Source organism: Jaculus jaculus, chromosome 15 (genome assembly GCF_020740685.1).
Source record: "Jaculus jaculus isolate mJacJac1 chromosome 15, mJacJac1.mat.Y.cur, whole genome shotgun sequence".
Taxonomy (NCBI): Eukaryota; Metazoa; Chordata; class Mammalia; order Rodentia; family Dipodidae; genus Jaculus; species Jaculus jaculus.
The window spans coordinates 36,979,156-36,991,553 of NC_059116.1; the positions used below are offsets into that span (position 1 = coordinate 36,979,156).

A 12,398-nucleotide genomic window follows, 5' to 3' on the forward strand; every position below is an offset into this window, starting at 1 on the left:
GGACGGACAGGGTGTCTCCTCGCTGCAGTGATGGCTGTCACAGTGGCGTTGGTTTTGTCCCATGAGGAACATCAGTTCCAGCCTCCATGATGACGGGATGTCTCAGAGCCAGACCAGGTGGCTGAGGCCTGTCACCCCAGCCACAGAGTGGAGACAGGAGGATGGACAGGCTTAGGGAGACTTTGTGTCAAAATAAAAGGCCAAGAGAGGGCTGAGGAAATGGCTCAGCAGTTAAGGAACTTACTTGCAAACCCTGGAAGTCGGGGCTTGATTCCCCAGTACCCATGTAATGCCAGATACACAAAGTGGTGCACGCATCTGGAGTTCATTTGCAGCAGCTGGAGGACCTGGCGTGCCCATTCCCTCACCCTCTCTGTTTGCAAATAAATAAAAACTTTTTTTTTTTAATTTGAGAGAAAGAGAGAATGGGTGCATCAGGGCCTTCAGCCACTGCAAACGATCTCCAGAGCCGTGTGCCCCCTCATGTGCATGTGACATTGAGCGATTGCATCTCTGTGTATCTGGCTTATCTGACCTGGGGATTCAAATATGAGTAATTAGGCTTCGCAAGCAAGTGCCTTAACCACTAAGCTCTCTCTGTACCCCTAAAAACTTTTAATTTATTTTTTGCCTTTTTGAGGTAGGGGTCTTGCTCTAACCCATGCTGACCTGGGATTCACTACATAGTCTTAAGGTGGCCTGAAACTCACAGTAATTCTCCTACCTCTTCCTCCCCAGTGCTGGGATTAAAGGCATGTGCCACCACACCTGGCCAAACTTTTTTTTTTTAAGGTGAAGAGAACAGAGGGCTCAGCAATGAGAAGCACAAACAAATGCAATCCATCATTGTATTGTGCCCATGTCAGCTTCTCCTATGACACAAGGTGGCCTGTGACCCCAGGATGGGCACAGACACACACAGGCCTTGTGCCATGGCCACCGTTGGGTTAGAAACCCTGGCAAAGCCCCATTCCCCAGGACCCTCATTGTCATTCACCCACGGAGAGTAGGATCACAAGGGATAGGGCCTTGAAAAGGTCCTGAGGCAGGATGGATGCTGGTGTGCCGGGGGAGCAAGGGACAGATGGGGCAGAGGTGGGGAGGACAGGGTCAAGACAAATGTCCCTGGAGCCATCACACCCTACACAGGGCAACCACAGCCAGGGTAACAGTCCACATTCAAACCCACTTTATTGGGGCAACATTCCTTTCTGTCTCCTGCACGTCCCCTCTGAATACTGTTCGGTGAAGACCTGAGACAGTGACCTCATGAGGGTCCTGGGGACGCGTTGGAAGAGGCCATGTTGCCAGCCCCCCCCAGGGACGTGGCACTGCAGCGGTGACACGGGCCAGCCCGGGCCAGGAGCTCGAGCCTCCGGGAGCGAAGCTGTGCCTGCATGGCCCAGATAGGCGGCCGGCTGGACAGGGACCGGTCATCGTCCCAGACGCTGTCCACAGTAGAGCCGTCGTCTTGGGTGCTGGCCACAGACTGTTTGCAGAGGGGACAGGAGCGGCGGGCAGCCAGTGAGAACCAGGGGTCGATGCAGCGGCAGTGGTAGGTGTGTGAGCAGGGCAGAATCTTGAGCTGGTCACCTTCCTCGTAGTCATCCAGGCAGATGGCGCACAAGTCGTTGAGGCGCGTGAACGTCCTCACCTGGGCCTTCTGGCACGCGGGTGACTTTGTGACCGACCCCTGGCCCCAGCGGGCCCGGAGCCACAGCCACAGGCGGCGTGACACGAGCAGCGTGGTCGCCATCAGGGCCAGGGCACGGCCCAGCACCCAGGACACAGCCAGCGCCGGGTGACAGTCCAGTACTGGACACGGTGTGGCCTCGGACAGGAGCAGTGTGTGGGCTGACTTGTCACAGAGCGCAATGACCCTCAGGTCACGGGAAGTGGCCTTGCCCACCCATGTGGATGGGATGGCCCTCTGCCTCCGCAGGTCCCCGGGGTCCTTGTCATGGACAGTGGCAGCCTTGAAGCCGGCCCTGACCTTGCAGCCTGACCGTCGGAAGGGCACGATGGTGTCCAGCGAGTGGTTGCCCATTGAGGGGTGGCATGTGTTGGTTGCCTTGGCTTCGGTCAGACAGATCCCCATGCCCTCCGGGCTTGCAGGGACCCCCAAGAAGAGATCGGAGAAATCAGCCGAGCTCCTGTTGTCATGGGGCATGGCCCACACCACCACCTCCAAAGATGCCAGCAGCAGGGACACCATCAGTGAGGCTGTGACCACCACTGGGGCCCACGTGGACCGCCCCATGGCCACCCTGACTTCCAGCTGCATACTGCTAAGTCCCACAGGGGACGGCTCACTGGAGGCCTTCAGGCATCTCTGTGCCCACCCAAGGAGCCACAGCTAGGGTGCAAATGGACACAGGCTGGGGTAACAGAAACTCACGGACCCTACACAGAAATGACACCTAGGGGCATAGCGTCTGGGAAGCCTGGGCCGAGGGTGGCCATCCCCTGACAGCCTCTCTGGCAGGTGACACAGAGCAGGTAGAGTCCCCAGGGTTCTGGAAGCTCCCAGCCTCTGTGACCTCATCCTGTTACATCTGCCCTCAAGGAGCCACAGCTTACCCAGTGCAGTATTACTAGGCCCTGACTAAAACCATTGGTTCTATGGTGTGACATTCCCAGAAGGACCCTGCATATGTGAGGTCAGTTCTTAAAACTCAAAGTATGCTCTCCTCACTCTCTGCCCCTCGCTGCAGCCGCATGGGCCTCCTCAAGCTCTGCCATCACAAGGTTCCGTTCTGCCCCAGGGCCTTTGCAGAACCTGGTCCTCTGCTTAGATTTCTTCCAACTCGTACACATCCTCCACAGCCGTTTCCCAATGACCAGCCCTTCCCGTTCTAGTTTCTCATCTTCTATGGAACAGTTCAGAACTTTTACTTTCCTTGAGCTCTGGGGGGACTTGTGGGTGTGCCTCTTCTGTGAGACTGTGGACTGCTTCTGAGTCCCTCCCCAGCACCCAGCAGAGCTCCCACAAACAGAACGGCTTCACATCCACCTGTGCAGAGAAGCATGGGTGCAGCTCACCAATGAGGAGAGAATCCAACAGGCTCAGGGGACCTGGGGCCACACCTCAAGCTGTGTGTAAGGACACACAGGGCTTGGAGCCCCAGCTGCCTGACCTGCACCCCAGGTTGGCTGTTCCCCTGGCAACAGGTGCGCTGAGCAGCTCTGCTCCTCTCCTCAGGGGTTTCCCTCCTTTGTAAGGCCTGGCCCCGCCTCCCCTCCCCCTCGCGCTGCTCTCCTCCCCCCTCCTCTCTCTTCCCCGCCCCCTCCTCCCCCAACCCCTCTTCCTCTCCCTTCATCTCCCCTCCCCCTTCTCCTCCTCTTCTCCCCTCCTATCCTTTCTTCCTCTCCCCTCCCCAGCCTCTCCACACTCCTCCCCTCCTCCTTTTCTCCTTTCCCCCTCTCCTCTCCTCCCTTCCTCATCTCTCCTTTCCTTCCTTTCTTCTCCCCTCCCCTCCCCCTCCTTTCTCCTCTCCTCTCCCCCCTCTCACATCCCCTTCCTTTTTCTTCATTTCCCCTCCCCACTCCTCCCCTTCCTCTTTCTTCCTCTCCCCTCCCCTCCTATTGCAGTCAGGTTCGCATTGCTGGTAGAAATCAACCAACCAAGAGCAGCTTCTGGGAAAAAAGAGGTTTATTTTGGCCTACAGGCTTGAGGAGAAGCTCCATCATGGCAGGGAAAACAATGGCATGAGCAGAGGGTGGACATCACCCCCTGACCAACATAAGGTGGACAATAGTAACAGGAGAGTGTGCCAAACACTGGCATTTGGAAACTGGCTATAACAACCTTAACCTGCCCCCAACAATACACTCCCTACAGGAGTCATTGAATCTCCATCATCTGGGAACCTAGCATTCAGAACACCTAAGTTTATGGGGGACACCTGAATCAAACCACCACATTCTGCCCCTGGCCCCCATAAACTGATAACCATACATGATGTAAAAGTCCCCATAATTTTTATCATTTGCAATGATGTTCATACATCCTCATATCCAAGATCTTTTAACTGAGCCATAATACCAAAAAATAACCTTAAAAAACCCATGGTGGCACAGAATAAACATTCACACTGTAAAAGATGGCATTGGGCATAGCAAAAGAAACATTCAGCCAGCCGGGCGTGGTGGCACACGCCTTTAATCCCAGCACTCGGGAGGCAGAGGTAGGAGGATCGCCGTGAGTTCAAGGCCACCCTGAGACTACAGAGTTAATTCCAGGTCAGCCTGGACCAGAGTGAGACCCTACCTCGAAAAACCAAAAAAAAAAAGAAAGAAACATTCAGCCAATACAAGATTTCAAACAACCAGGGCAAACATCAAACTATAACTCCAAGTCCAACAACTCTACTCAGTAACAAGTCTCTGGAATTCCAGTTCCACCCCTCCAGCTAGGCTACTCAGTTCTGGAAAACTTCATCGGGACTGGCAGCTTTCCTTAGCAGCTATCTCATGGTCCCAGCAGCTCCACTGGGTCTCCACTGCAACCCACGGTTCATCCTCATGGCTCCACTGGGTCTCCATGCAGGCATCCAGCAAACCTGCTTCACACTGCCCATGGCCATTTCCCAAACACAAGACCACACTACAAACTCAATGACCCTCTCTTTCCTGCATTTCTTATACTCCACAATACCAGGTATGGTGCCAATTTGTTAATCCAGGGGAGAATAAAGCAAACTTTGAAGAACAGGGCACTCCTTGAGCACTCAGTCCCTTCAAAAAAGTCTACATTCTTCCTCTTGCCCCAGTGTAGGTCAGCTGGCACAATCTCAATGGTTGTAATCTCTCAGACAATTGCAGGTGAACGGCAGCAGTTTACCCAAAGATTTTTCTTTCTGTGCCATATCCCTCTGCTCACACCAGTCCATTTCTATGCAAAGCAACCCTACACAACTTCTCAGGACCCAGTCATAACAGCAAACCTCTCACACAAACTGCTAGCCCAGTCCAGGCAAAGCTCTTTCTCACCCTCATAAAACAAACCTCACAGTCCATAGTTCTTACTGCATTCAGGTCTTTCAACTCTGATCAGAATAGTCCATCAAGCTGTACTTATAGCACTGCAAGGCATCTCTTAGGCCAAGGTTTCAAATCCTTCCACATTCCTCTTGAAAATCAGCTCCAAAGGCCAAAGCCACACAGTCAAGTGGCTAACAGCAACCCCACTCCTGGTACCACTTTACTGTTGCAGCCAGGTTTGCATTGCTGGCAGAAATCACCCAACCAAGAGCAGCTTCTGGGAAAAAGAGGTTTATTTTGGCTTACAGGCTCAAAGGGAAGCTCCACGATGGCAGGGGAAAACGATGGCATGAGCAGAGGGATGACATCACCCCCTGACCAACATAAGGTGCACAATAGCAAAGGAGAGTGTACCAAACACTGGCATTTGGAAACTGGCTATAACACCTATAAGCCTGCCCCCAACAATACACTCCCTCCAGGAAGCATTAAATCTCCATCATCTGGGAACCTAGCATTCAGAACACCCAAGTTTGTGGGGGACACATGAATCAAACCACCACACCTCCACTCCCCCTCAAATGTGTGATGCCCCTTCTACCTCTTCATCATGACCTCCCAGGCTCCAGCCTTCTCCTAGGTGCAATTTCCCCTAAATAAACCCACTTCCAAAGCATCCTCTCCAGTCCATTTTTATCAATTCTGTGTTAAACAGGATGAGAACCAGAGAGTTAGGGGTTCACAAGTCTGGACAACCCCTCCCGAGCCCCAAATCCTGCATCACTAGGCCTTAGCCCAGTCCCCTATGTTCTGCTCCAGCCCCACCCTGCTGTCTTTGGCCTTTGGGATCCTAGGGACCAGCTTGGGGACAAATGAATAGACTAGTGAGAGTGAGCAAGGGAGGCCATCTTTCTGGTGTAGGAAGCCACATGACCTGTAGCTGGCTAATCAGAACCCTGGATCTTCCAGGTCACTGTGATTGGCTACTGGGAGGGCATGTGATCAAGACGAGCCAATGAGAGTGCAACTCTGAAATGGGAGGGTGGGACAAGGAGAATCACGTGACCTAGGGCTAGCCATCAGCCATGTGCATCCTCCAAGTCGCTGATTGGCTCTCAGTGTGACATGTGATTGGCAAAGGCCAATGAGAGCTGACCCTGAGACTTGTCTCTGGGGTTGTGAGTTGTAGCGGAGGAGGGGAAGGGACTCACAACCCTGGTTTACTCAGGATGACAGGCTGCAGGCAACTTCTTCACATTCTGCCTGTCCGGTCCCCTTGGCCCCGCATGTTCTTCCTTCCAGTCACTTCCAAGAGAAGGTGCTGGCTCTATCCTCCACGGTAGGTCCAAGTACCACAGGTGATCAAACTTGGGCAGGGACAGGAGGGTGAAGAGACCCTAACCTGGGTCTGATGCTTCCATGGGCCAGGTGGGGGCTTTCTGTCTCATCTGAACCAACCACAAGGAGAGTATTTATTGAGCACCAAATGCATACCAGGCCTCAAGCACAGCTCCTCACTGATGCAGAGCTGACAGGTGTGCATCACCACACCCTGCCTGGGTACTTCACCCTGAAAGCTCCAGCTATAGTGAGAACCTACCTTGAAAAAAATAAATAAAAGAGGTCTAGGAGATGGCTAAATGGTTAAGGTGCTTGCTTGCAAAGACTGCTGACTCAGGTTTGATTCCCCAATACACACTTAAAACCAAAGTGGTGCATGTGTCTGGAGTTTGTTTGCAGTGCTCCTAGAGCCTCTGGCATTCCACTCACACGCTCTCTCTCCTTACAAATAAATAAATTTTGAGGCAAGCCCAACAGACTGGCCTTTTTTTAATGCAAAAGAGCAAGAGAAAAAGAGGGAGAGAGAGAGAATTGGCGTGCCAGGGCTTCAGTCACTGCAATCAAACTCCAGATGTGTGTGCCCTCTTGTGGCCATGTCCGGCCTTGCATGCTTGCGTTACCTTGTGCATCTGACTTACATGGGACCTAGGGAGTTGAACACGAGTCCTTAACAACTAAGCCATCTCTCCAGCCCTAAACAAATTTAAAAAATGAAAAGAAATTCTATCAAACCTAGGGTCATGCTGTCTTACATCTGCAATCCCAGCACCAGTGACCTGAGGCAGGAGCATTGCTGAGAGTTCTGGGCTGGCTGCACTCAGTCAGATGCCCTTCACCTGGCCACCTTCGCTCCTCATGTTAGATGACAGTTTCAGGGAGGCCGGGGGCCTGCATCTCTTCTGGGTTATTTCTGCAAATTTCTGTTAAGTTTCAAATGATTTCAACAACAAAACATTTTTAAAAATCCAGAACTCCTTGAGGCACTAAAAAATATCCTTTAAGGCGCTAAGTGGGGGGAAAAGTGTGAGAAAGAGCAGTGGCCAGGGTGCGAGGGGACATTTGAATAGGGACCCAATAGGCTGGGCGTTGGTAAAAAGTGAACCAAGCAGGAATTAAGGCTGTGTGGCGGGAAGCTGGGTGGCTGATGTGGCCCTTGGGGAAGGACAGGGCATGTGAGGTCCTCTGTGAGCCACATTGGGAGGGGACTGGGCACCGCGGTCTCGAGATAGTGAGGTTTCAGGAGACCAGCAGATTCATGTCACCATCGGAAGGCCAGGGCAGATGTGGGAGGCTGGAACCCCATCCCCAAGCAGAGACACAGCTGCATCACCCGCTAATGCATTTAGCTTGTGTGTGTGTGTGTGCTTGTGCACGCGGGCGTATATGTGCTTAATTCAGGAATGAATTTAATTCTAGTTCCGCTGGCTTTGGAGATGGGAAACAGCTGCATAACGAGTTAACGTCGCTGTAAATAGCTGGCATCTGGCGTCTGAGCAGCACCCGCCAGGCCGAGGCTGTGGGACTCACAGACTCGGGGGTCTTGGTTGCAGGCACAGGAACTGTGAAGACCCCACTCTACCCCAACCACCAGAAACTTGTTCCAGCTTTCCTGAGTGCTTGGTATACAGCTCACATAACTCCCCTTCCCCATCCTCACGCCTCACTCACCTCTTGGGCACTGGGAGGACAGTTGCAGAGCCCTGAGGTCTATGCAGAAGGAAGAAGAGAGATCGACGGACAGAGACTGACTGTGTGCAGACAGCAGCAGAAGGGCCTGAGGCAGGGCTGAGTATGGTTCACATGTGGGTCCCTGCAGGAGCCACCCAACACAGCAGACCAGAATCTCAGTAAATCTTTGATCAGGGCTGGAGAGATAGCGTAGTGGTTAAGGTGCTCTCATGTGAAGCCTAAGGACCCATGTTCGACGCTCCAGGTCCCATGTAAGCCAGACGCACAAGGTGACACAAGCGCAAAGGTTGCTCATGTGCACAAGGTGACTCACACAGCTGGAGTTTGGCTGCAGTGGCTGGAGGTCCTGGAGCACCAATTCTCTCTCTCCTCCCCCCACCTCATTAAAAAAATACAAAAAGAAAAAAAAAAAACCTTTTTTAAAAGAATGAAATTTTTTTTTTTTAGTATTTATTTGTGACAGAAAGAGACAGAGAGAAAGAGAGAGAATGGACACACCAGGGCTTCTAGCCACTGTGAATGAACTCCAGATCTATGCGCATCTTTAATCAAAGCGTGATGAGGTGACACACGCCTATAATACCAGTACTCTGGGTCTGAGACAGGGAGATTCCCACACGTCCCAAGCCAGACGCTACTCAGCTAAACTCCATTTCAAAACGAACCAGAGCCAGGCATGGTGGTGCACACCTTTAATCCAAGCACTCAGGAGGCAGAGGTAGGAGGATCACCATGAGTCTGAGGCTACCCTGAGACTATATATAGGCAATTCCAGGTCAGCCTGGATTAGAGTGGAACTCTACCTTTCGAAAGAAAGAAAGAAAAAGAAAGAAAGAAAGAAAGGAAGGGAGGGAGGGAGGGAGGGAGGAAGGAAGGGAGGGAGGGAGAAAGAGAAAGAGAGAGAGAGGGAGGGAGGGAAGAAAGAAAAGAAGGAAGGAAAGAAGGCAAGAAAGAAAAATGCTGGGCGTTGGTGGCACATGCCTTTAATCCCTGCACTGCGGAAGCAGAGGTAGGAGGATCTCCATGAGTCTGAGGCCACCCTGAGATTACATAGTGAATTCCAGGTCAGCCTGAGCTAGAGTGAGACCCTACTTTAACCCCCCCAAAAAAAGAAAACAGACAAAAAAGGAAAAAAACATTAACAGTACCTTTGGCTGGAGAGATGGCTTATCTGTTAAGGCGCTTGCCTGGAAAACCAAAGGACCCAGGTTTGATTTCCCAGGACCCATGTAAGCCAGATGCACAAGGTGACCCATGCATCTGGAGTTTGTTTGCAGGCTGGAGGTCCTGGCATGCCCATTCTGTCTATCTCTCTGTCTTTGTCTCTCTCTCAGATAAATAAAAGTGAAAAAACAACAACAACAACAAAACCTAAAATCAGAGCTGGGGTTTCCAATGGTGAGTGATCACCTGGCATGGGCGGTTCATCCCCAGCACTGCACAAAATGGAAAAATGCGGGTCTCAGAACCCCAACACCAAACCTTATGCTTTTCTGTTTTTGCTGCAGTCCAGGTTGTCCTCTAACACACCACCCTTCTGTCTCACAGCCTTCTGAGTGCTGGGTGGCAGGTACGTCCCCACACTCAGCAAACCCAACGTTGGCAACGTTCACTTCCCTCTTCACCCGTCACCAGCTAAGCTGTGGACCCAGAGCAGCCAGCTCGCCGTCCTCCCGGAGCCGCCGAGCTGAGCTGGAGGTCCTCGTGGTGGGAACAGAAGCTGGGAAGGGGCTGGAACAGGGCTGTGATGGGGGCTGGACTGCCTGAGGGGTGGAGGGACCCAATTCCTCAGGCCCCAGGGGAAAGAGCTGAGGCCTTTCAGCCTGTGCCTTGCCGGGGCCAGGAACAGCAATTTCTTAGCGTTCTGCTCCCCGCCAATGACACAAGATTAATTGCTGCCATAAACACATCAGGCGCCACCTAAATATTTCATAGCTCTCTGTGTGTGCGTATGTGTGTTTGCACATGCGTACACACCCAGCCTGAGCGCCTCTCTCTCCCTCTACCCCCCCCCCTGTCTGTGTCTCCCTCTCTCTGTCTCTCTTTTTCTGTCTGGTTTGCTTTTTGCTTCTGTATGAAGGAGGTCACAGCCAGAGAGACAAGGACCTGTCCCCTCCCAGCTCCTTTCTCTTCTCTCCCTGGCCGCTAGGAGGCTCTGGAGAAGGGGGGACTTGGGCAGGGGTCTGAGGAAGGATTCACCTCATCTTTGCAAAGTGACAGCTGTGCCAAGACCGACAACAGCAGGGGGACCTGAGGCCACCACATAGCCCCTTGGGAAAGACCTTCGGCTCTCCAGGCCATGATAGAAATGACCAGTACCTGTTCTTCCCCCTCAACAGACCATTTCTGGGAGCAGGAGTCAGGACCCCAAGTATCCCCTCAGCCTCTGCATCACCTTAGATGAATGACTCATGCTCCCCGGCCTCAGTTTACCCATCTGCAAAACAGGGATCATCACTGTAGCAGCTGTCATGGGGAGGTCATGTGGACTAAAATGAGCTCAGATGCTTATTTATCCAATGAGTCCTTCTCTGTCTCCACACCTCACCCCAAGTTGTTTGTGGCTGCATAGGTGTCCTTTTCATTAATGGCAGAGGTCTCCAGCCCCTCGGGACAGGCTGTGGGGAGCCCCGTCACCAGCAAGGTGACTGGATGTGTCTTCATCACCCTGCAGTGGAGACCTGTGATTTGGCCTCTTTTCTTTCTAGCAATTTTGTGAGCACCTCCCCCACATCCCTCAGGGCATTAGAAGACCAGTTCTGTGTACCCCACCCCTTGCTGGTGTCCCCTCCCTACCTCACTGGCTCCCCAGCTCCCTCTGTTCCCAGTGGCCTCCTCCTGCCTCAGGGCCTTAGCACCACCTTCTTTCTTTTGTATTCTTGTTTTTTAAATTTATTTTATTTTATTTTTTCTTTTCACAATTTTTATTAACATTTTCCATGATTATAAAAAATATCCCATGGTTAATATCCTCCCTCCCCCCCCCACTTTCTCCTTTGAAATTCCATTCTCCATATATTACCTCCCCATCTCAATCTTTTGTATTCTTTTAAATTTATTTATTTGCAAGCAGAGAGAGAGCTGGAGGCAGATAGAGAAAGAGAGGGAATGGACGCGCCAAGGCCTCCAGCCACGCCATATGAACTGCAGTGTGCCACATTGTGCTTCTGGCTTTACGTGGGTACTGGGGAATTGGATCTGGGTCTTTAGGCTTTTCAGGCAAGGGCCTTAACCAGTGAGTCATCTTTTCATCCCCTTCTTTATTTTTCTAAATCAAATCTCAACAGCATCTTCTTCTCTTCTTGGGTTGGGGAGGGGAGATGGGGATGGAGATCAGGATGTCACAGAGGAGGTGCCCAAGGCTGTCCCAGAGGAGGAAATGGGAGGATGGGAGCTGTGGGGAGCTGGACAGGAGCAGATTGGGCTGCAAAGCTTCCCTCCTGGGCATCAGCTTGTGCCCATCAACACTCATCAGAGATGCGGGAAATATTTTCTCTCCTGCTGACACTTCTGGCAAAATACAAGCAACCCTCGAGCGCTGCTTCGCTGCGAAACAACACGTCCATCAAAGCCGCTGTCCTGTCCCAGGCCCAGCATGATGGGATGGTGGAGGACGAGGGGTGGGGTCTTTCTCTCTCTCTCTCTCTCTCTCACTCACCACCCTCACCATGATTTTACATTTTTCAGACAAGAAAGCTGGGCTCAGACAGGGACACACATGTCACAGGGAGGTTTGCACTAGCTCCTTGGACCTGGCTCTCAGCTAAGTCCCTTTCTCAGATGCCATCGTCCCCGCTGGTCCCCTTGTTACTTGACCAGCCCACCCAGGGGCCGAAACGGCTCTGGAGACAGGAAATAACTGGAGCCCTGTTCACCTTGGGCGCGCAGCTTGACCTGTCCCTGTGCTCCAGTTCCCTGGACTGAAGGAGGCGCAAAAAGAACTCTGAGGCACGTGGGGAAAAGTCTGCACACAGTAGGTGCTCATCGAGGTGGAGTGGAATCAGATGCGGGGAGATGGGGTCAGGTAAGTTCTGCACATAGTGGGTATTCATGGAGATGGTGGGATCAGATGGGGAGGCAGGGTCAGGAAGGCCTGCACGCAGTAGGCACTTGTGGAGGCAGTTGGTGGGAGATGGGGAGGTGGTTCAGGGTGATGCTGGGGGCAGAGCTGGGAGAATTGCACGTTTCCCCACCCTGAACATAAGTACCTACTCTGCAGCCCCTGAAAACCCGTGTGAGCCAGACAAGACCCCGAGAGGCTGCACTTGAGCACCAAGATGGCCAGGCAAAGGGCCCCGGGGCCTCCGCAGCACCCCTGGCTATAGACGCGAGACAGCAGCAAAGCCCCACTGGCACGGTCCTGCTGGGCACAGGGCGAGCACCAG

The 12,398-nt window shown here is 52.6% G+C and overlaps 1 protein-coding gene across 1 annotated transcript; it reads right to left on the minus strand.

Moving 5' to 3' along the window:
* Positions 1 to 1,267: 1,267 nt before the first annotated feature.
* Znrf4 (zinc and ring finger 4) lies at positions 1,268 to 2,260 on the minus strand. Its single transcript, XM_004654730.2, has one exon. It carries the CDS (start codon positions 2,258 to 2,260, stop codon positions 1,268 to 1,270), a length of 993 nt encoding a protein of 330 aa, XP_004654787.2.
* Positions 2,261 to 12,398: the final 10,138 nt, after the last annotated feature.

Coding starts and splice junctions, on each gene's coding strand:
- Znrf4 (XM_004654730.2), bottom strand. CDS start 2,260: ATGGGGCGGTCCACGTGGGCCCCAGTGGTGGTCACAGCCTCACTGATG.